Here is a 24,938-nt window from a genome sequence, read left to right as displayed (position 1 = left end):
TCATCGTGTATGGAAGGCCATATTATTGTGCTCACATGAAATGTCAGTTACTGAATGACCTTCAGTGGAAAATGAAATGTTTGCTGCACTAGCTTGATCCACTCAAAGATTGCAACTGTTTTTACTGAAACATATGTTCAATAGAAAAATCGGCAATGGATCGATCCTTGTCTACTATAGCTACACCAGCTCTAAACCCTGCAACACCCACATTTTTCTGTCTGAAAACTGAATATAAAATTCACATGTTAATGTGTTTCAGGTCCTGATGATCATCAACTCACAGTGGCCTTCAGCAACGGAAAAACAGAGAAGGTCGGCATGGAGAAGGCCATCTGGATTCCTCAGCCTGTCTACGAGCGGCTATCATTGGAGCTGAAGATGCCCATCGACACTCGCACTTCCATAATGAACACCGACCACTACCCCCAGACCACTCTCCCCGGCTACCCCACCTCAGGCCCTCAGCCCTCCCCGCCCGAGTACTACACGCCGGATTACTACACCTTGGAGCCCAACAGCCACGCCGGATGGGACCGCTGGGTGTACCCAGAGTACCTCGGCTACTACCCGCCCTACCCCTTAGTGATGAGGAAGAAGTACAACCCCAAGGAGTGGGAACTGACCGTGGAGGACGAAGAAGATTACGTCATCCCTGGGACGAACCTGACAAAGCGAGAGCTGGATGACCGCATCTCCTCGCAGCTCTCGGAGCACACAGGAGGCCGGCCGCAGTCAGCGGACACACCCATTCGCTTGCTGAGAAAGCGCGGGAAGCTGGAGCCAGAAAACACGCTGAAGAAGTCGGTCTCTTTCAATGATTCCAACCTTGAGCAAGTCAGCTTTGAGAAGTCAGACTCCAGGGCTGACGCAGATAGCGGAATCGCCTCTTCTCCGGAGCTGGACATGGACGCGGCAACGCAAGAACAGTGGGAGTTGATAGAAGAGGAGAAAAGGAAGATAGCGGTGGAGAAACGTCGGCTGGAAGACCAGAGGCGATACCTGGAAGAAGCGGAGCATAGGTCTCGTGAGGTCGACGACGACCCCCGTCTGAAGGTTTACCGATCTCCAGGAGTGGGCAGGCGATACCTGGAAGAAGCGGAGCAAAGGTCACGTGAGGTCGATGACGACCCCCGTCTGAAGTTTTACCGATCTCCAGGAGTGGGCAGGCGACCTGGCTGGCAGTACTGGAGCACCAATCCAAGCCCGGATCTTCCCAAGTATATTTTCAGCGGGGGAGGGGATAGTGGTGTTCGCAGCAGCAGTCACGATGGTCCTTTCAGAGAAACTGCTCTACAGGCACCGCTGGAGGCCAGAGATCAGCGACACTCACCGTATAGTGGTAGGTTAACTGATTGCACACTTTCAGGGCGGATAAAGGATCAGCATTGTATAACACCGTTGAAAAAGCACAACTGTATACCTGTCATCGTAGGGAAGTAAGCGCTCTAAATGCATGCGACATGTGTAATAGAGTAAGTGAGAGTTAAGCGGAAACCTCTCTCTATATACCTAGCTGTCATCAAAGGGAAGTAAGAGCTCTAAATGCATACCACATGTGTAATAGAGTAAGTGAGAGTTATGCGGAAACCTCTCTCTGTATACCTGTCATCTTTGTCATTTATCTCCGGAGCCTAGCTGTTCCACAATTTTGATATTATAACCTGAAGAATGCATGCAGCACATCATTGCCTGGGGGAGCAAGAAAACAAGCAGTATTAGCCTGCTCTGTACCCTTTACAAGTTGGGTTAAGGTTTAGGTTGATAAAGTGCTTTCAACAACAAAGATTAGAAATCTAAAAAAAAAAAAAAAAAGAGACTGTTGGTGATCGAGACAAACAATTTAAAAAAAAACTAAAGAGATCTTTTACTTACCCAGACAAGGACATCACAAATTCTAAAACTTACGACAATAAATTCCCAGATATTTGTTCATACTCAACGAGAAAGTAATTTGGCAGCCAGGACATGTTTAAATCAAATGCTTAAATATAAATGTATTTATTTTTCAGTGGAGTGGACAAGTCCCAACTTCAAGTACGTTGACACCTTTGCCAAGCACGACTACTCAAACAGTGTGGAGGGATGCATGAAGACCCCCCACCCTCCTCCACCCCCGTCTGGAGATGGTGGGGATAGAAATTATGTTGTACCTCCACCACGACCCCCCACGGAAGATGAGAAGGCAGACGCTAGGAAAGAATACAGGTAACACTTTGAATTGAAGTGTCAATTTATACTCTTTATTTGAATTATTCTCTTGAATTAAAGTGTCAGTTTATATATACTCTTTTTTTTTTAAAGTTAGTCTTTTTATTTAAAGTTGTTTGGTAACAGGTGACAGTTGAGTTCCAAGAAGGATCCGGCTCTGAATGCAAAGAGATTACAGCAGAATCACTCTAGCTTAATTGATATAAAATTAACATAATATTTCTTTCACCATCATTTCTGGCACTATAATACAGTACTATTAATGTAACTCGCCAGCTCTGCTTTACGTTCTTAAACTATCACTGGCCACTGTCACGCAGCTGTTATGATAAAGAACATCCCGGTACAGTAGTCTGCACTGATCAATGGCACAATGTCAGTGTATACATGCACATGTGGCACACCTGTAACCGAGTGCCGAAACACTACGATCACCTTGGGAGGCGAAGTGCAATCAAACAGGATTGAAAATGTTAGGGCTAATTTCTTAGCCCTATAAAAACTGTTATGCAAACCCGAAGGTTTCCATGAACATACAGACAATCGGAAACCACCAGACCCCATCACAAACAGAGTTCCACAATCCACCGGTGTTGACTTAAAGGCCAACAACTCGGGTGCAGAGTCTGCTGTGAAAGGAGCGGTAGCCTCCCCTGTCACACACCAAATATCTACCACAAAGAAGCATGTTTGTACAGTGGAACCTCCAATTTAAGACCTCCAAATTTTTGAAAAGTAAGGTCTTAAAAGGGAGGTAGTCTTTAAATGGGGGTAGATATACAGAGCTCAGGATCGGAGTGCCTGGCGAGCTCTTGTTGGCGGCCTATGCCCCGGATGGGGTCAAAGGCATAAGTAAGTAAGTAAATATACAGAGTGTTATGAACAGAAAATCTGAGAAACCAGTGTTTTCAGTGGGAGCGATCTCAGTCTCAAATCGGGAGGTCTTAAATGGCCCCCGGGGTTCCACTGTGTATAAATATATATGGGGAGGATAATGGCCTAATTAATCATTCTGCTATGATCCAGTTGATGCGCTAGATTTTCCCAACAGTATAGAACCTTTGTTGAGGATAATAGCAGTGGCAGAGCAGAGCATCCGGTCTAGATCTAGTATGTAAAGTTTTGTTTGTTTGTTTGTTTGCTTAACGCCCAGCCGACCACGAAGGGCCATATCAGGGCGGTGCTGCTTTGACATATAACGTGCGCCACACACAAGACAGAAGTCGCAGCACAGGCTTCATGTCTCACCCAGTCACATTATTCTGACACCGGACCAACCAGTCCTAGCACTAAACCCCATAATGCCAGACGCCAGGCGGAGCAGCCACTAGATTGCCAATTTTAAAGTCTTAGGTATGACCCGGCCGGGGTTCGAACCCACGACCTCCCGATCACGGGGCGGACGCCTGACCACTAGGCCAACCGTGCCGGTAGTATGTAAAGCGCTGCTTTTCGTTGAAAGTCTGGTCAAAGAATAGCAAATACTGTGGACTCCTCCCTTTTCAAACCTTCTCAAATCGGAAAAAAACAAGTCTTAAAAGGGAGGGAATCTTAAAATGGAGGTTTTGGGCGGGGATGTAGCTCAGTTGGTAGCGCGCTGGATTTGTATCCAGTTGGCTGCTGTCAGCGTGAGTTCGTCCCCACGTTAGGCGAGAGATTTATTTCTCAGAGTCAACTTTGTGTGCAGACTCTCCTCGGTGTCTGAACACCCCCCGTGTGTACACGCAAGCACAAGACCAAGTGCGCACGAAAAAGATCCTGTAATCCATGTCAGAGTTCGGTGGGTTATAGAAACACGAAAATACCCAGCATGCTTCCTCCGAAAACGGCGTATGGCTGCCTAAATGGCGGGGTAAAAAACGGTCATACACGTAAAATTCCACTCGTGCAAAAAACACGAGTGTACGTGGGAGTTTCAGCCCACGAACGCAGAAGAAGAAGAAGAAGAAAATGGAGGTTTAATAACAGACATTTGGAAGAGATATCTGAAAAAACGTAGGGCCCTACTTATGTACAACAAGGGGGAGATCTTAAAACCGGGGTGTGTGAGGGGCTTTTAAACGTGGGGTTCCACTGTAACACTGTTTATTGATAAAACTCTTTATTCCATGCCAACATAGGCGGATTGGTGTGACTGGTAAAAGGTTTATGGTTCATGTGGTCATTGTTGAAAGGTAACATCTGTAGAACAGTTATCTGTGAGTTTCAATATTGTGATGTCTGTAGTCCGCTGTTATGAAAGTGGTTAATTGATTGTCGCAAATGTAGTTATAGAACCTTTGAGATCGTTAAAGAATTGTTTAGGTCTGTATATTATGGTATGTCCTAGCTGGTGCACGTCCGTGAGCTTGCATGTACATATAAAGTGTGACCGATCAGCTTTTGACTGTGGTCGTTTATTTTTGGAATCCATGTTTATATAAAGGCAGAGTATATCTTGCATCTCATTAGCATAACATATAGGCCATGCAGTTCTTGTGTCTATAGTCTGTGTTCAGTTCTTCCAGGTAGGAAAAAAAGATATGTTTGTATTGTATACATGGATTTTGACAAAATGTCACTGCAGTTTGTCTTGTACATTACATGTATCATACTTCATAGCTAAAAAAAAAATTCTTTTAAAAATTAAAAACATTATGATGATTGTTGCATGCATATACATTAATGCATGAGTTAACACTTCCAACTTTTTGGGGAAGTTAGATGAATTCCCCTTATCTATCTATGTGTAATATATTTTTATTCCACGTTGAACATGACATATATATTTAGTAATACTTAATCTTCTTTTCATGTCAGCTTGTTGTGGTAAAAGATTGTGGCAATTTAGCTGTGCAATTTATATGTTAATGCCTACTTCAAAGTAGAGTGTCAGATTATCTTGGTCAGGTTGGATCTACTTTTGCCTGCAACTCCTCAAGTTGTGTACTGACTAAAGTGGACTATGTTATTATATCCACTGATAACTACAAAAAATGCCTGTTTGACTTTGGTGACGTTTAAATCACAATATTCTTTTTATCTGGAGGTTAGAAACTCAACTGTAGCTTTCAGTTTGACAATAATACTAACAGTAATGTATCAGAAACAGTTATGATCAAATCAGACAATTAAGGTGAGGCAGTTAATATGGAGAAAATTGTACATAAATTATCATAACGGCCATATACTTTAATTGTCTTTAATAATGCCCATTTCTCACCGACACTTTTGTAATTACTTGAGAACATTTCTCAGACAGGACATGAGATGTTCATAAGCTTTAGTCAAAGAATAAATATTTATCTATGTATATGAGTGTAGAGTAAAGATTTTACAAGTATATAAATCTCATTTTCTGATTTATTTTGTTACACAGACGGAAGCGTTATATGCACCGACAAATGGCCTGGCGTGACAGGATAAGCCATGAAGACCACATGAAAGCACTCATGCAAGATGGTCACCGCGAGCGCATCGAAGCTCAGATTGCTCGAGAACGTGAGCGACAGGAAAAGGAGCGGGATATGATTGCCAATGCTCGTGAGGCGAAGAAGAAAGTGAGCGTAGAACTACGTGCTCGCATCGAAAAGAATCAGGAAAGGGAGAAAGATCGTGAGGATAATCGACTGAACGCCTTGAAACAGAGACGAGAACACAGAGAGGGTATGGAAGCACAACGACAGAAAGAAATTGAAGAAACCAGGGAGAGGAGAGAGGTAGGTGCATGTTGAAAGTAAAAACTAAAATGTTCTGGTTGTTTAATCTGGCTGGACTGTATAGATGATAAGCAAATTATCCAATAAATTTAAGATTTTTAAAAACTTTTTCTGTCATTTTACTGGACCTTTCTGCCTGCCTATATCTTGAGCATCCGTCTATGGATATGGACCAAGTAGAGAATCCACTAAAAGATTCAGATTTGGAAAACATTTGCACCTCAGAGGAGCGAGGGAAGGGGAATGGAGGCCGGTGGGGAGGAGAGAGAAATACGAAGGAATAGGGCCCACTCATTCCCTACTGCACCCTCCGACTCAAACATTTTCAAGGTTTCAACTTCTTTCTTTTAAGTACAAGTATACTTGCTTCTCTCTAAATTGTTTTCACTTCAGTTTGAGACAGCAGTATAGTCATTAACCATGTCCACAAACACAGTTCTGCATGCAACGAGAACTTCTTTTTGTTCTTCGTTGGCTCAGACAGTCACTCCGGTCCTCCTGACAAATGCCACTGTTCGTTGAAGGGTCTCCACAGGGCTATATATAGAGCTTGTCCTCTCTGGTGTGTCAGCAACTAGGCCAGAATTCTGATCTCAGGTTTTGGTGGATGGGACAGTCCTGCAGCAGTGAGAACAAGACCCAAGAATTTTTTTCTCTCTAACTCAAACTTGTACAATTTTCAGGCTGTCCGACGTCAGAATTGCGAGAAGCGTCACAATGCTGTGACGGTCAAGCTGGAGGATCAAGACGCAAAGAACCAAGCCTTGGATCAGCAACACCGCAACGCCAAGATGCACCGTCTGCAGCATTTTCACAAGCTGGAGTATGAGTCGCAGGCCAAGAAAGATTTGAGGATTGGTGTCACCGAACAACATCTATCTCTTTGTCGCTCGCAGATTTTCCCGTAAAGATATGAGGATAGCTAGGTGTCATCGATCAATATCTAGCTCTTGTACGCTCACAAATTTTTCCAATCAAGATTTGAGGATAAGCATCAGGATTAACATTTAGCTCTTTTTCGATCCCAGCTGCAAGAGACTGGAGGAAGCTAGGTTCTGAAAAGATCTGATTGTAGTAGTTGTTACATGTATTTAGCAACCTTTTTTTCATACTTGCAGTAAACATTGTTTTGAAGAATTTTGAGGTCGCGATCAGTACCTCAGAGCAAGAGATACCCTATTGTTTTTTGGGGATGATTTCAATTTTCAGTCCAAATGGAAAAGACTTTATTTTTTAAACCTATAAAGGCAGAATTGCTTTGCAGGGTTTGCAGTGAGCACTATTATTTATTTCGATTTTTCTTTGTTTTGGGAAAGAAGTATCAGTCTCTGAGAAATGTAATTAATCTTCTCATTTCTTAGGTTGATTGGTAGATATATTTATGTTTATACAACTTCAGAAATGTAGATTGAGGCCGGTGACTGTGATACATTTTATCTTTGTACAGAAAATGAGCAAGAAGAGAATGTGGACAAAATTTATGTTCAGTTTTGATTGTTTTTGGTGACATTTGAACACGTTCCTTGCAGTTTTTATTGAAATGACTCTAAAGGAAGACATGTTTCTTTTATAGGTATTTTTTATTAGCTTATTCATTCAAATCATCTGTATTCAAGATTTGCATGTATGTGACTTGCTTTGTGATATGCCTGCGCAAGCCTTAAATATGTTTATTATACCTGTGTATCTGCGGCAGTGTGCTAATGAAAACATCAAAATTTACGTCAAACATTCATTTACAACATTATTGTATATGTGTAATGATCGCAACATTATTGTTCAGTGTCTTCATTAGTATATGTAATGTTATGATTTTTGTTGATCTCAAATTAATATTGTGTCAGTATAACTTGTAAGTGACTCACTTAATTAAAAACTAAGAAGTAAGAAAGCAGAAAAATTGTTTGATTGAGGCATTCTTTTGCCCCTTTATTTCAGTGGGAAAGATATCATTAAGGATCTGAGAAACACACATTTCAGTAACTGTTATTTTAGAGTGAAATATCCAGGACTGTATAAAATGCAAGAGTTTTGTTTTGTTTTGAAGCGAACATTCTTGTGGTAAGGTACTTTCTTTGTGTTAACATTGTTATAATTAAGATACACATGTACATAATGCACATGATTTTGTATACTCAGATATAATTCAATTTTCATGAATGAGAGGCTGTTAGCTAGAGTCTGACAGTTGTACATGAACCTTATGTAAGTTTTGTTGGAAGAAGTGATCATGCCGTTTGCTCTGACAAAATTTTAGTTCCAAAGCCATTGTTATGGTGTGTTAACTCGAATGAATATTTTGTTTTGACTGCCATACTTTATCTTGATCTGTTCATTAATGTGCCTGGATACTTATTAATATTAATACTGTTTATCTCTTTTGAATTCATATTTTGTGAATCATGCCTTTGTAAGCATTCAAGTGTGTGTTGAGGTGGCTTCCGTATGTGTTTGTGCGTGTGAGTGTGTGTGTGTGTGTGTGTGTGTGTGCATGTGTGTGTGTGTGTGAGTGCACCTGTGTGTGTGTGTGCACCTGTGTGTGTGTGTGTGTGCATGTGAGTGTGTGTGAGTGTGTGTGTGTGAGTGTGTGTGTGTGCGTGTGAGTGCGTGTGTGTGTGTGTGTGTGTGTGTGCTATGTTTGCACAATGTATGCTCCTGTATGTGTGTTTACATGCTAATGTGTCTTCAATACTTTCACGAGAAGGATCTGTACAAACAAAAAAGTTGGTATATTGTGGATGTCTATAAGGTTTGTTGAGGGGTTCTAGGGTAATTTGTTATTGCTGTCTTTGTCTTTTCATTCAAAATAAACCTTTCAATCAGTATTTCTTGTCTATCTCCACCTTTTCAATCCTCAGGAAGTATTTGTTCCACCTTTTTCTTCCGGAAAGTGTATTTTTACATTGAATTTTCTTCATGCAGAATGTACGCTGACTTGTTTGTCACAACATTGGTCTTGGTTTGTTTGAAATGGTAGCATGTAATTTAAGTAATAGTTTTGGTTGTGACGTACGTGATCCGTTTGACTGTGATACCGAAGTAGGCAAACTGTATGCAGTATCTTCTTCTTCTTCTTCGTTCATGGGCTTAGACTCCCACGTTCACTCATGATTTTAGCACAAGTGGATTTTTACGTGTATGACCGTTTTTACCCCGCCATTCAGGCAGCATACGCCGATTTCGGGGAAGGCATGCTGGGCATTTTCGTGTTTCTATAACCCACCGAACTCTGACATGGATTACAGGATCTTTTCCGTGCGCACTTGGTCTTGTGCTTGCGTGTACACACGAAGGGGGTTAAGTCACTACCAGGTCTGCACATAAGTTGACCTGGGAGATCGGAAAAATCTCCACTCTTAACCCACCAGGCGGCAGCGACCAGGATTCGAACTCACAACCTCCAGATTACCACCACGCCACTGCGCCCGTCTGTATGCAGTATAAATCTTTTAGAAACATCTTGTAATATTACTATTTTAATAATTATGAGTTACAATTTTGGTGAAAGGATGATCACTAAGTTCATTATTGCGTTGTTTAATTAGATTATGGTAGAGAAATAAATTCTTCTTGTCATGCATACTTATTTTTGTTTGCTGATTTTTTTTAAACTGTGATTGCATGACACAAACCCCTGTCATTTCTGAATATGTTAATGACGTGAATCAGTTTGTTTTTGTGTGGTCTAAATTCTATGAAAAAAAGACTCAATATTTTCCTTTTCAACAAAATATGGACTTTTGGACTTTGAATTTCTTGGTTATTCAGAATTGTTTGATATTATACATTTAAAACATATTTATGCTGTTGTAGGTTAGTAAAAAGACTTAAAACTGAAAACAACTCTTGGAAAAGGAATATATGAATGTAGTATAGTACATTTACATATAACTTTTTTGTTTACTTTTTTGTTTAGCCGGTTTAATTCTTCCATATTTTGTTTCCACCGTCTCAAAAATAATATTTGCAGTTTAGTTGTTGCTTTTGCTTAATTTTTTATTTTTGTAGCCTGAATACCTTGCTTTAATTCTGACCTAAAGTAAAAGTGATAATTGTGTAAGTACTCCTGTGAATATCTCCATTTTTCTGGAATGCTGTTACAAGAAGATTTATAGTTAAGTGACCTTTATGCTGACAATATCACATTTTTCAGCATTATGTTTTTTAATGTTAGTGCATGTATGATATCTTTCTGTATCTATTTGTCAGTATTACTTCGCATACACTTTATAGCAAGTAGTCTAGCTGTGACTGTGATGGATTAAAAGTTCCCTTGCTTGAGATAATCATCTTAACTGTAGGCGTCTATAGGAGATAACTTGCTTCGTATATAGGTTTAGAACTCATTGTCTTGATTGTACTATGACTTACTGTCAGTAGATGAATTAAAGTAACTTGAATCAGCTAGAGTGTTGTGTGTGTGTGTGTGTGTGTGTGTGTGTGTGTTTGTGCATGTGTGTGTGTGTGTGTGTGTGCCTGCATGCTTGCATTTATATGTTTGTGTGTGTGTGTGTATTTGCTTGCTAATGTATGCATGTGTGGGTGTTTTTGTGCGTGTTGCAAGATTGTATATTAATAATGTGTGTGTGTGTGTGTTTACAAGGTAAGTCAGAGATATAGATAAAATAACAATATTCACACAAGCTCAGCGTGAGTGTTGAAAATATACTTGAGGCAAGCTCGATCAGAACGCTGGAAGCAAACAGATTATTTTATACATGTACTGTATCCTAGCTCGGTTGTGAATATGTAAGACAGGCTGCGTATTCTTTGTGAACTTAAGTGTTCAAAAAGCTTGATGCCAGTACACCATATGGTAAGAGAAGCAACGTAGGGTAAAAATACATTTTATCGGAAGTTGCATGCGCAATGGCTCAAACTCGAGTCATGTTTTGTTTAAGCATGAAATTCCTGTGTCAAACTTTATTATTATTTTTTATTTTTTATTTCGTTGTTGTTGAGGTTGGCAAAAGAAAAAAAAATCATGGATGATAAATCATAATTATACGACTACATTTCCTTTTCCTGTACATTTATATAGTTATAATTATTTTAAACACATTTTCTGTCTTTATTTGGTTGTATAAATTGTTGTTTGTTGTTACAGCATTAACAGCATTAAACACAGTAGCATCGCATCACAAGCTAACAACAAAAAACCGACAAATTTGAAGATAAATCGATGAAATCTGTCAATAAGTCAATAAATAAATAAAAGCTGAGCGCATCAAGGGGGACAACCGACCAAATACGAGAAGATTCAACAAGGGGAAAAACTTTTCTGCAATTAATTCAACTTCCGGTTTGTGGTTGTGAAATCGAAGGTTCGTCTGCACATGTGTTTTTGAGAGTTTCTTTAGTCAAATATTCTTTTAATGGAACATAATTAGTTCCATTTCCACACAGAGTAACTGTACAGACAATCTGTCATTGGTTGAAACCAATAAACTGCTCAGCAGAGGTAGAAGATTGCCGAAGAAACTCGTTTCTTCGTTACCTTTGTTTCGACCTGGGAGATCTTATTTTACTTACCACACCTTTCTTTTTGTGTGCTGCTAAATGATGGATCTTGTTTAGCACTTTCATTTTACTACGAAGTGATAGGTACACTTTTGAATTACAGAAAATGCAAACTTATGATAGGGGTCTTGCATCTGGATACAGGTTTTACAATTATTTTGCACCAATCATAATGTTGCCTTCGTGAGCAAACTGTTTGTTGTCATTTGAACTTGTATACGTTCAATGGGGCTGACGGGGTCTATGTCGACCTAAAGTGGGTGGATTTCCTGTGGGCGTTTTTCCTGTATACAGGGAATACACAGGGTGCATTCCCTGTGGGAAAGTATACCGCTCAATCTCACGCTAAGCTCATGACTGCCGTACAGGGGAAACGTCTACAGGAAATCCACCCAATTTTGGTTGACATAGATATACCCCTTCTGCTTCACTGGGGGATCTGTGCAATTAAAATTTATTTATTTATTCCTTTCTCTGTTTCTTTTTCTATTTACTTATTTGGCTGTTTCTTGTTCTTCACTCACTTTGACTTTGAGCCTGTTTCTTAATCACAGAAGCTTGCTTGCGACGAACTATTATAGTGCTAAAACTGCTATATATTGTACTTTACTAATACATGTATAATACTCTCTTTTATCTCCAGAAGTTCCAATGATTGACAGTTGACACCGTTTTGGTGTGTGGAAGCTATTATTCTGGTTATTACACAAAAATGGCCGACGCCAGCAGTGGTACAGACGAACGTCTGAAATTCATCCAGACTGAGCTTGTGGAGGTGAAGAAGAAAGTTCCAGAAATACCTGACACTCGTCTAATTGCTGCTGTTGTGGATCTGATCAAGGTGGAGATTAAGTAAGTCAGAAATGGTGTCCTGACATGACATTCAAAATCTTCATACTGACCCAGTGGATGTTACAATAAGTTTGCTTTCTGTGTGAATTACAAATAAAACTACAGTGGAACCCCCCTTTTAAGACCTCCTAAAAATCATGTCTTAAAAGGGATGATAAGTCTTAGACTCTTACAATGGGGTAAATTTACAGAGGTTATGTTTGTTTGTTTGTTCGTTCATGGGCTGAAACTCCCACGGCTTTTACGTGTATGACCGTTTTTACCCCGCCATTTAGGCAGCCATACATGCTGGGTATTTTCGTGTTTCTATAACCCACCGAACTCTGACATGGATTACAGGATCTTTTTCGTGCGCACTTGGTCTTGTGCTTGCGTGTACACACGGGGGTGTTCGGACACCGAGGAGAGTCTGCACACAAAGTTGACTCTGAGAAATAAATCTCTCGCCGAACGTGGGGACGAACTCACACTGACAGCGGCCAACTGGATACAAATTCAGTGTGCTACCGACTGAGCTACATCCCCGCCCTTACAGAGGTTATGATTATGAACAGAATGTCTGAGAAAACAGGGTCTTAAACGGGAGGGAGTCCTACATTGGGGGGGGGGGGGGGGGGGGGGGTTCTTAAAAGGAGGGTGCCACTGTACTGATTTTCAAAACCTTCATACTTTAGTGTATGTTAGAATAACTTCGCTTTCTCTGTGAATTACAACTAGTATGACTATGAGCTTGTCCTTTCTGAATGTGATAGCTTTTCCAGTTCTGAGGGTTCAGGGTACACTTTTTTGGGTGAATGCAATTTATGACAAGATTATCAAGCTCTCCCTTACAGTTGATTACATTTTTGTCTTTGAGCATGAATCACTCCCATAGTAAAACCTTAATTATACCAGACAGACTTTGAGTAAAGAGAAAAAGTTGCAAAATATGTGTAGATATATACATGTAAACAATTACGAGAAAGACACATGATTATTCTGGCAATCCAGGTACTTCCATTTGGCTTTTACGGGCACTGTAATCCTTTACAAAAGACCGACCTCTGATCTTCTTCTGCGTTCGTGGGCTGAAACTCCCACGTACACTCGTGTTTTTTGCACGAGTGGAATTTTACGTGTATGACCGTTTTTTTACCCCGCCATTTAGGCAGCCATACGCCGTTTTCGGAGGAAGCATGCTGGGTATTTTCGTGTTTCTATAACATACCGAACTCTGACATGGATTACAGGATCTTTTTCGTGCGCACTTGGTCTTGTGCTTGCGTGTACACACGGGGGTGTTCGGACACAGAGGAGAGTCTGCACACAAAGTTGACTCTGAGAAATAAATCTCTCGCCGAACGTGGGGACGAACTCACGCTGACAGCGGCCAACTGGATACAAATCCAGCCCACACCGACCTCTGATTGTAACATCCATTAATGCCAACAAAAACTTTGAACACAAACAGTTTTGAATGGCAAGTATAGGGTCTATTCCACCCACACGCCTCACCCTTCACCCCCTCGTCCTACTCACCCCCCCCAACAAGAAAACAAGCAACATTAACAGACTCATTATTGATTCAAGGCTTTCTTTTTTTTTCTCAAATCAATCAGATATATATATATCTTAAAACAAATTTTTGAGGATGAAAGTCGCTTATGTTCATTTCAATGCTTGTTATTCTCTCAGGTGCCAGGAGACTGGTTCCGTATAACGCTTGCTTACTCTATTACACATGTCGTATGCAAATACCCGTGTGACTTGGAATAATAGGTCGTGAAAAGTAGGATATGCGCCGAAATGGCTGCGATCTGCTGGCCGATGTGAATGCGTGATGTATTGTGTAAAAACATTCCATCTCACACGGCATATATAAATCCCTGCGCCTTGAATATGTGCGCGATAAAAAAATAAAAAAATAAATCCCTGCGCTTAGAACTGTACCCGCGGAATACGCGCGATATAAGCCTCATATTGATTGATTTAGAGCGCTTACTTCCCTTTGGTTATTTGATCAATCAGGTATGTTTATAAAATATGTTCTTTCTTTTTGATATGTCCTATAATAGTAGTTATAACTTCCTTCTGAACTTAATTGTCTTCAGGAAAACGGATCACAAGCAGGTTAACATCACCTGCCTGTTTCCGATGAAGTACCCCCATGAACCACTGGTGGTGGAGCTGGGCAGTAAGACTCTGGCCTTCAAACTACTCATGGGGCTCATGAGCGTGTGTGAAGCAGAGACCAAGAAACTTCTGGGCAAGCCACAGGTAGGATTTGCTGGACTGCAGAATGTTCAGGGTTTTGACTATATTTTAAGAAGGTTTTTTTCTGTGTCGTGTGTGCAAAAGCTTCTTAAAATACACACACACACACACACACATTTTAATAAGCTATTGTGATTATGTTTTGGGTAGGAAAGGTGTTGTCCCTTTTTTTCAGAGAGAATATTGCTATTGAAATTGCTTGGTGTTGTTTAAAAAAAATTGGTAACCAGCTTACACGCAGAAGGAGAGAGAGCATGCATGTGTACTGGTGAACATACGCCGGTTTAACAGGCAAAGAGAATTGAATACATTTTTTTTAACAATAACAATAACAATAACAATAACAGCACTTTATTGTCCATTAAAATACTTATCTTATTCCTGTATTGATAATTTTATTAACCGAAAAATCATTGTATGCTGCAGAAAGATGGAAATATTATATATATATATCAACTACCGGAGTCCTTTAAAATTCTTGGTATCAAACTTCTTGCTTGGACTGCATGGTAATACATGTACTAAAAATTGGGTGAGTTAAGAAGAAATGAAACAGTCAACTGCCTATCTGCCTATGTTTAAAGAATAGTTTAATGCATAATGTACACATGAGAACCATCATTGTGTTGTGCACGCATGTGTGTGTGTTTGTGATAATGTATTAAATCAGGCCTGGGAATGATACACCTTGCGACGTAAATACGACGAAGTCCTTTTCTAATTGTGTAAGAAAAGAGCCTCCGTGTGCCCTTAAAAAATGCTTAAAACGTAAAAAAATTCCCGTCAGTACTCCCAAACCACTTTTACTCATTCCCAGGCCTGATTAAATGTGCGTGTGTTTGTGATAAATTATTAGAGTGCAATGTGTTATTCATTGATAATGATATGTGCGTGATTGCACTGTTAATAATGATATGTTATTGTGTTTTTGCCCTATGCTCCACAGGGAGTCTACAGGAATAAGTCAAGTATTGTGTTTTTTCCCTAATGATTGTGCAGCGCTTTGAGCAGGGTTTAACGCTGGATACTCGCGCTTTATAAATAGTATGCATTATTATTATTATCAATATCATGTCATCAGCTGACAAAGTTTTCTTTTTGATTCAGGTGGTACACATGATGAACTTCATCAACACTTTTCTGGATGAAAATCCCCTTTGTGTATGCAGCGAAGAAATTGCCTTCATCAAAAAAAATCTCCTCACACCCGAAGACGATATTAAGTTAAAACAGAAGTCATCCCAGATTGTTTTGAAATTTCGACAGCAAAACTATTTCATGAACATTGTCGTCAATGTGCCAGAAACTTATCCTTTAAAGCAAATCACGTAAGTATAGTGTTGCTTTGTTAAGATTTAAATTGTTTGCAAATGAGAAAGTGTCTCCTTGGTTTTACAATGGAAATCATGCATGCTAAGCTTAAAAGTGAAACTGAAAGCACAAGCATAAAACTTTTGTTTTAGAAATAGCCCTTGTTTTATGTGTTGAATGTTTATATATTTAGCTTACAAGGAAAATAATGCTGCTACTAAATAATTCGTAATTAGACTCAGTTTATTTTAAAAATCACAAATAGATTTTCTATTGCAAGAGAAACAATATAATAGATGAATTTCGGAAAAGATATCTTTTATGCGCCCTGAGGAACCAGTGGAGGCATGCCATTGTCAGAACGGAAAATACTGAAGTCGGAGTCAGCCGTCTGTATGGTGACCTCTCGATATTATGCAATTTTCATTTTAAAACGTGTAGATTGGAGTTCATTATTTTCTGTAGTGCAAAAAACATATGTCACCACTGGTAATAGACGATTTTCGGAAATAACTCTGTATGGGATGTGAAAGAGTGAATACTCTTGCTTTTTCTCTGACAACTAAAGTCACACATGCTCCTGTCCATGTGTTTTTATTTTTATTTTTTTATTTACTAGGATTTATATCGCGCACGTATCTCACCACACAAGGCGACTCAAGGCGCATGTTACCTATTAATGCCGTGTGAGATGGAATTTTTCCGACACATCCCTCGCTAGTGACTGGCCCCTCCAATGTTTGTCCGAGTAAAAATCAAGGGTATTAACTCTTTCACGACCCATACAAACCTGACAGTTATTTTCAGAATTTGTCTATTCCCACTTTGCCTCAAAAAGAAATACAACTCTTTCACAGGCCATTAAAGCCAACACAAGAGTTATTTCTGAGAAAAAAAAAGTGAAACATTTTCTAATTGACTTCTTTGCGTTGGTTATGCACATTCAGACGCATCAATAAATCTGATCAAGTTTACAGAATGCTATTCAAAGCAACAAGGACATGTGTATTCATGTGTGATATCTAATTTATTTTATGTGTTTATTACAGGGTAGAGATAACAGAACATAACTTGCCCGAGTTTCTCAAAGTCAACTTCCAGGCCCAGTCCATTGAAATAGCCCGTCGATGCGTGCAGCCTCCTCTTAGAAAGAAACCCAAGTAAGTCAACTGCAGCTTGTGTCATCTTGCTTTCCTTCCCCCCTTCTCTATTCCAAGATCCCCCCCCCCCCCCCCCCCCCCCCCCCCCCCAGACAGACAAACACTCATGAAACAGATAATGAACTTGTCTGAAAATCGTGTGGCTGCTCGCTTGCAAAATGTCGGCGAAGTGATTGGAAGTAATTTACTTTAGGCAGAAATCTTTCATCAACCAGAACGGAACTTTATTTTGCAGGGACCCTCCTTTTGTGCCTAAGGCGTCGATACGTCCAGTGTGCGAGTACCTTATCCGGGACTGCTTGAAGCGCTATCCTCTGGAGTCATGTCCGCTTTGCAAGAAGCAGATTCTGCCTGCCGATCCTACAGTAAGAAGTCATATCTGTGTTAAAAATAATCTGACTGTCCTGATTATTCACCGCTGACACAAAGCTGTTGTTGTTCGTCTGCCTGCTTGACCGTACATTTGTCTGTCCATTTGTGTGTGTGTGCATCTGTGTGTGAGTGTGTGTGTGTGTGTGTGTGTGTGTGTGTGTGTGTGTGTGTTTCTGGCTCAGTGGCTGTGTCTGTCTGGCTGTGTCTGTCTGGCTGTCTAATTCTCTGTGTGGGTATGCATGTGTGTGAGTGTGCGTGTGTGTGTGTGTGTGTGTGTGTGTGTGTTTCTGGCTGTGTCTGTCTGGCTGTGTCTGTCTGGCTGTCTAATTCTCTGTGTGGGTATTCATGTGTGTGAGTGTGCGTGTGTGTGTGGTACACAAATGCAATAAAGTGAGCGTTCTCAGTATAAAGAATAGGAACCATGGCAATCATCAAAGAAGAGAGTAAAGAGAGGCACATAACTTTACATCCGTGTGTCTTAAAAAAGATAACTTTTCATATATATATACCTTTTGCGAGTAAAATCATTTTGATTTCCTCTTGAATATTATTTGAGGTTGATTTGCTTCAGAGCTGCTGGTTTTGCTGATAACAGTTTTCTGCCGTTTTGTGATTTGTATGTTAACACCAATATATTAATATCCAACTAAGATGTGTCCTCTCTGTTGGCATAAATTAGCTTTTGTGTGCTCACATATAAGCTTCCTCTCCACCCTTCCCCTCACCCCAGCTATATCTCTGCCATCTTGTCCCCAATTATGCTACAAAAACGTGAAGAATAAGAAGACCCTGGTAGCTCAACTGGTAGAGAACCAGACTGGCGATGTACAGCAATGACTCACTCTGTGTTTCTTTTTTTCAGGAGCTAAACAGGGAGGTTGGCATTGAGCGTGTGTACTGCGGTCATCTCTTTCACTTCACATGTCTTGACAAGTACATGAAGACACCCCCATTTGGAGGTATTGACCATTTTGTCTAGAACAGCCTCCCCTAGTTCAGTGGAACCCGCAAATCTTAGAAAATCACGTCATAAAAGGGAGGGAGTCTTAAAATGGGGGCGGGCGCAATGGCGTGGTGGTAAGACGCCGGCCTCCAAAACGGAAGGTCGTGGGTTCGAATCCCGGTCGCTGCCGCCTGGTGGGTTAAGAGTGGAGATTTTTCCGATCTCTCAGGTCAACTTATGTGCAGACCTGCTGGTGGCTTATCCCCCTTCGTGTGTACACGCACGCACAAGACCAAGTGCGCACGGAAAAGATCCTGTAATCCATGTCAGAGTTTGGTGGGTTATAGAAACACGAAAATACCCCAGCATGCTTCCCCCGTACTGCCTGAGGCAGGGTGGTGTGGGTTTGTGCTTATCTGGGAGAAGGATTTTGGGGGGGATGGGGGAGGGGTGCAGTGTGCATTTATGTGTATATAGGGTGGATTTAAGTTTGTTTGTACCTGTTCTGAGAAAGCTGCGCATAGTGACAGCACTGACAATGTTGATATTCACCAACTGTCCAAATCCTTTTTGAGAAGGAAGGAGGGGAGGTCTTAGATTCGTGTGTCTTCAAAAGGGGATTTCACCGTACCGCTTTTTTCTTGATGTTTTGAAAGTCGTTTCATGTTTGCTTTTATTTTCTGACAGCCAGCAAGTTCTGTCCCCTGGACAAGAAGCAGATATTCCACCAGAAGTGGCAAGTGTCGGCCCACGTCATGGAGCAGCGCTGGGCGCACAAGCAAGCCAAGGACCGCGAGCTGGAAGAGGTCGTCGACTTTCTCGAATAATCGTTTAACAATCTGGCTGCTATGGCAACACACTAACAGTTCCTAAAGGCTGTCCTTGATTGAGCCGGGAGTTGACTTTGCGAAGTCTTTTTACTGACAAAATTCAGTGTCACACGCACAGACATGCATACGCTCACGCATAGACGCATGTTTTGAAAATGTTTGCAGCTGTTTGGTTCCGTGTTTAGAACACTGACATATTAGCAATTATGAGCAGTTGCTGTCAAAGTTTTTAAATCCACCTTCCTTCTCCTATGAATATTCATGCCACACCACCACAGATGTCCATGCATGGCTGTCACAGCGGACGCGCCCTTTTAAGACCCTCCGATTTAAGACTTTCCCCGTTTTTTAAGACTTTGTTTTCTCAGATTTTGTGTGCATAACCTTTATAAATGTACCCCCATTTTAAGACTCCCTCCTTTTGAAGACCTGATTTTCTCAGATTTTCGAAGGTCTATAAAGGGAGGTTCTGCTGTAGGAGGATACTCTTATTCCTTGTGAAAATCTGGGTACAGTGGAACCCCCCTTTTAAGACTCCCTCTTTTTTAAGACCTTGTTTTCTCAGACTCTCTGTTCATAACCTCTGTAAATTACCCCCATTTTTAGACCCCTCCTTTAAATTTAAGACCTGATTTTCTCAGATATTTGGAGGTCTTAAACGGGAGGTTCCACTGTAGATAATATATGTTGCGGTGAACAGCACCAGCCAGAAGTGTCCCCTACATTGCAGGTGTCCTTTCATGACAGGTATGTTTTGGTCAAAGTAATGGACAAAGTGAACACAAAAGGTGTTTTTTCATGAGAGGTGTCCTCTCATCAGAGGGGCCTTGCATCGCAGGAGCCACTGTAACAAGAAATAACCTTTGAATCGCATGAGCAGTACAAGTCTTTGTAATGATTTTTTGACAGATCAGTGTGCAATGTAAGAATTTAGTTATTTGTGACCCTCCACCACGGAATGAGTCGCATGTCACCTTTGCATGATTTTCCTATTTTTACATTTTCCTAAAGAGATTTTTATGCTATATCCAGTGGTGAAAACCGTTTTAGAAAAGAGCGAAAACTGTTTGAGTTATAAGCCTGTGACTAAGGTGACCCTCACGCTGTTACCATACACTCTCCGGACTTATATTAAGCCTAGCGCATAACCGCGCGAGGTGACATGCGACTCATTTCGTGGTGGAGGGTCACATTTACATGGGTGTTACTTTTCCGGCTTTTGCCGGATTTCCGGTTTTTGAAAAAATCTGAAGCCGGAAATTCCGGTTTTCCGTTTCGTTTCGCTAAGTTGAAATAACGAGCAGCGGTTCCGATCCGACTTTTGACACCGGTTCGCGTGCTTTCTCGGTTCGCTCCCTTGGATTTGCCGCCATCTTGCTTATTATGATTTGGTTTCGTCGGTGTCCAGAAACTTTCTTTCAAACTTGAGCATTTTGCTCGATCAAAATGCCTTACATCAGTGATGATGTCGATCCTTCTAAACTTGAAAAACTAGAGGAAGGTGTTACAAACAAGTGGAGGTGGGAATGGTTGGGAAAGGGGGGAAACGTGCTGCTTTACAGAGTGCAGGAGACATTCGTTCCTTCTTCAAAAAGCCTCGCATGGATACATTATAGGACTCAGATCAGAAGCAGTGTTTGTGTGTGGCTTTGATAATGCCACTGAACTCAAGAAAACGCGGGATGCCTTGTTTCTTGCCAGACATTTTTCGAATGCTCTAGAATTTTTTTGGAATTATTGACGGTGATTTTGCTTGGTTGATTGGGACAGTAAAGTATCCCGTTTGTATTATTTTTGTGGACTTTTTTTGTTTTTGTTTCTTTTCTTCTTGTATGGTTTCTGACTGTGAGAATGCTGGAAATGGCCACAAAATGCTTTCATTTTGGCAAATTTGCTTCACGGGGCGCTGCCCCTGTGCCCCGCCGGGGCCTCAGTGGCCCCTGGACCCCTGCCTTTCAGGTTTTTTGATTTTTCCCTGTAACACCCATGCATTTATTTATTTGTGGGTATAAGGAAATGATGGTAGTTTCAGAAGTGCACTTAATGGTATTAGTTTTGTATTTCATTAATACAGTATATATGGATCTTGATAAAAATCTAGACTCCCACAAAATCTGAAAATACTGTTTGGGGCTGGATTTAAAAGAGTATGAAACCGCTAACATCGTCTTGAAAGGCATCACGTGTTGCAACAAGTATGTAACAATTTACCCTTGATACAACACTTCTACATGATAATTTACAGGAGCATTAAAAGAATTGTTGATTTGCGCGCTCTAGTGTTGCAAAAATAGAGAATACTACAATGGCTTGCTGTGTCGTACCAGATTTACCCGAGTTGTTTTTTAAAATATTGAACTGCGAGCGAAAGCGAGCTGTTCACTATTTGAAAAAGCAACGAGTGTAAATCTGGTACGACACAGCAAGCCATGTAGTATTCTGTTTATCCTACATACTGTACTTACGTGTATTTTACTGAAAATGTCTTGCAGTCGAGGCAGCTAAATTGAAGACGCTTGTTTTGGAACCTCGATCTCTTCTAAAGCCTCGTGCAATCTATTACGTCAAAGCAAAGAAACGTCACTCTGAAAGTGTGGCGTGACGTGTTAGTTCTAAAGATTCATCGGCGGTAATTAGCGAGCGCAATTTTTGTTTCTATAATGACGTTTGTCTCTGTGACTTTGGCATCATAAGCAGTGGAAAAACAGGTCTCTGCCAGACTTGCTTGACATGACCTCATTTACATGATATACACATGTGTGATTTGAACGATTATTATCTCACGGGTGGCTCTCTCACGTATGTAGGATAAACTATATTTCTTTTCTTTTCTTTTCTTTTTGTTGTTCGTATGTGTACATTTGTGTGTACACCTCTTGTTGTTTTCTGTCGAAAAATCTTGCAAGATGTACCTTTCAGTGAAATACAATATGATTGAAATAGAATATTGCACTGGTTGTGTTTGTGTGATAAAGGATTCTTTGTGAGAATTACATGTGCAGCTCGAATCCAGAGAATCTCCACTAATATTTATAGCAGATAGTGGATGAGGATGTTTATAAGGAGGGATTGAGGGGAGGAGGGGGGTGCGTGTGGAAGAAATTGGGCAGAGAGAGATAAGTTAGGCAAATATTGAATATGATGGAATGGCGATTTAACGTCCTCAGTTGCAGCACTGGCCAATTAGCGACATTTAAAATAATAAATGAATGAACTTGATATTTTTAACTCCAAAGAAGTCTACTGGGGCCAGGATTTTTTTTAAAGAGGAATGCAGGCTGTGTGAACGCATACATTTTTTTATTTAAAAAAAAAATCCAAATCAAAGTTTCTCTCTAAGAACTTCTTCATTCCTTCAGATTCCGACTTGGTTCAGATTCTCCCATTGTTTTTCTCATGTGTAAGCTTAATGTATTAACTGAACAAAAAACTGGAACTGAAACTTGAACATGAAACTCTTTGCAGATAGATCCAAAACCATACAGAGGAATGTTTGGGATCATGTTATGATCAGTTTTTTTTAAACTTTTTTTTATTATTATTCTCTTTATTTATATAGCGCCTTATCCGAAGTTCAAAGCGCTTTATGCCGTGTGAGATGGAATTTTTTACACAATATATCACGCATTCACATCGACCAGCAAACCTCAAGCCTGTTAGGCGAATGTTCACCTTACTTTGCTACATCTACTTCAGTTGTGACTAACATTTATGTCTGTTTTGTCTTTCATCTTTTGTTACCTTCCCTGGTTTAGAACGAGAGGCGAAAAATACATTTCTGGTGCCTGCGGTTGTTTGTGCCAGCATTTCCTGAGGCACAGTCCAGAAGATAGTTCAGTCAATCCTGTGGTTTGTTTTTTTCAGTTATGTGAATGTGTACATAAAAAATAAAATTAAAAACATTAAAAATAATCAAATCACATTAAACTGCTTTCATATTTACCCAATGTTTCTTTTCTGCATATGTCTAATGTATATATACAATATTTCATGTCCCCCCGCGGGTTAGGGGGAAGAATTTACCCGATGCTCCCCAGCATGTCGTAAGAGGCGACTAACGGATTCTGTTTCTCCTTTTACCTTTGTTAAGTGTTTCTTGTATAGAATATAGTCAATGTTTGTAAAGATTTTAGTCAAGCAGTATGTAAGAAATGTTAAGTCCTTTGTACTGGAAACTTGCATTCTCCCAGTAAGGTAATATATATTGTACTACGTTGCAAGCCCCTGGAGCAATTTTTTGATTAGTGCTTTTGTGAACAAGAAACAATTAACAAGTGGCTCTATCCCATCTCCCCCCCTTTCCCCGTCGCGATATAACCTTCGTGGTTGAAAACGACGTTAAACACCAAATAAAGAAAGAATATTTCATGTGCTTGGAAACTGGGAGAGAGAAAGAGAGAGACAGACAGCCAGTGACGGAATGAGAGTTCATTTTAGGCTCACGTAAGTGCGGCCTATGCGATCATAACTTTGTCTGTCTGTGCGTGCGTGCGTGCGTGCGTATGTGCGTGCGTGCGTGCGTGTGTATGTCTGTGGTAGAAACTCTAACATTTGAAGAGTCACATTACATTGACGTCACATTATGACGTAAGAGGGTTAGACGTCACGCGAAGGAAGTACTGAAAGTCTCGGTCATTATTATTTTGAGTGGGCCGAGACTAGTTGGCAGTCGTGTCCCTGTAAGTGCTACATGCAGACAGACAGATCTAGATCTAGTGTCTCGCTTTCTTGCACAGTTTCACCTATGCTCTTTCTGTGTGTGTGTGTGTGTGTGTGTGTGTGTGTGTGTGTGTGTGTGTGTGTGTGACGGAGTGATTGAGTTTGTGTTACTGTTTGTCGATTTCTTACGTGAGCCTTGATGGCTTCGCCTCTTGTTCTTCCTTTTTTAAAGTAGATGAGGACTCTTGGGGGTGGGGGTGGTGTTATGTGCATGTTTTATTCATAAAATGTTGAATGTCCTTGCCATATGAAAAACGTGTTGCTGTTATTTGCAAGATTGCATCCCATCTGTAGTTGAGCTCATTACCATATTCATGTTCATTGTATAATTGATTCCTTTATGTATGTTCTCTGGAACTCTTTACAGATTAGCTTATACATGCATCAACATTTGTGTGTTTGTGTGTGTGTGTGTGTGTGAGAGAGGGAGGGAGAGAGATAGCTAGAGAAAGAGAGAGATAGACTCAAAAACGAAATATGGAAGGTCAGTTATCTTTGTGACACATTTGTATGTATACGTACGTGACGTGTGCATGCATGTGTGTGTATGTCAGGGTGTGTATTATGTATGTGTGGACGATTAATGCTAAATTCGAGAAAGTGATAAGCAAATTCCTTAGAGGGGACTATTGTTACATTTCAAAACATGCATTTTATGATTGATCATGGAGAGTACTTGTTTCATTCATGCTCATATTAAACATGTCATGTAATTGTTTACATCAGTATCATCATCGTTTGTTGTGATTTTGATTGGAAGGATAACAATAAAGTCTGTACAGTGGTGCACAGGTTTTTTTTTTTAATTGTTCATTGAACTCAGATAACATGCACAGACACACACAAACACACTTATGTATATTCACACTTATGTATGTGTGTATCACACTCACACACATACACACACACACAATCACACACACTTATCTATGTTCACACGTGCTGCTTAAACATACACAAATCTCACACACAAGTGCACAGAAAAAATATGCAGTCAGACACACACACACACACACATACACACAATCCCACCCACACAATCACTCACATACACTGTATACTCATCCGT

At 40.5% G+C, this 24,938-nt stretch overlaps 2 protein-coding genes across 2 annotated transcripts in view; both read left to right on the top strand.

Moving 5' to 3' along the window:
* The window catches only part of LOC138960955 (trichohyalin-like), a 10,978-nt gene extending 2,553 nt beyond the window's left edge, over nucleotides 1-8,425 (top strand). Inside the window, exons 2-5 of the mRNA XM_070332583.1 lie at nucleotides 263-1,342; nucleotides 2,013-2,208; nucleotides 5,570-5,909; nucleotides 6,593-8,425. Of these exons, the coding sequence (XP_070188684.1) occupies nucleotides 263-1,342; nucleotides 2,013-2,208; nucleotides 5,570-5,909; nucleotides 6,593-6,817 (1,841 nt within the window). The 3' untranslated portion in view covers nucleotides 6,818-8,425. The remainder of the gene's footprint in view (nucleotides 1-262; nucleotides 1,343-2,012; nucleotides 2,209-5,569; nucleotides 5,910-6,592) is intronic.
* A 2,760-nt stretch (nucleotides 8,426-11,185) lies between these two features.
* LOC138962842 (uncharacterized) lies at nucleotides 11,186-24,656 on the top strand. Its single transcript, XM_070334806.1, has 8 exons — nucleotides 11,186-11,233; nucleotides 12,073-12,281; nucleotides 14,372-14,537; nucleotides 15,642-15,862; nucleotides 16,895-17,005; nucleotides 17,241-17,370; nucleotides 18,240-18,336; nucleotides 19,008-24,656. The coding sequence occupies exons 2-8, from the start codon at nucleotides 12,142-12,144 to the stop codon at nucleotides 19,145-19,147; spliced, it is 1,005 nt and encodes a 334-aa protein (XP_070190907.1). The 5' UTR covers nucleotides 11,186-11,233; nucleotides 12,073-12,141; the 3' UTR covers nucleotides 19,148-24,656.
* Nucleotides 24,657-24,938: the final 282 nt, after the last annotated feature.

This window comes from Littorina saxatilis, linkage group LG3 (genome assembly GCF_037325665.1).
Source record: "Littorina saxatilis isolate snail1 linkage group LG3, US_GU_Lsax_2.0, whole genome shotgun sequence".
Classification (NCBI taxonomy): domain Eukaryota; kingdom Metazoa; phylum Mollusca; class Gastropoda; order Littorinimorpha; family Littorinidae; genus Littorina; species Littorina saxatilis.
The sequence above is the reverse complement of the archived record's forward strand: the minus strand, read 5'-3'. Positions and strand labels throughout refer to the sequence as shown.

What these genes read in the sequence shown, in the direction of transcription:
- LOC138962842 (XM_070334806.1), top strand. Translation starts at nt 12,142, where the DNA reads ATGGCCGACGCCAGCAGTGGTACAGACGAACGTCTGAAATTCATCCAG. An exon ending in CTGATCAAGGTGGAGATTAA is followed by an intron (nt 12,282 to 14,371) that starts GTAAGTCAGAAA and finishes AATTGTCTTCAG; the next exon opens with GAAAACGGATCACAAGCAGG. An exon ending in GAAGACACCCCCATTTGGAG is followed by an intron (nt 18,337 to 19,007) that starts GTATTGACCATT and finishes ATTTTCTGACAG; the next exon opens with CCAGCAAGTTCTGTCCCCTG.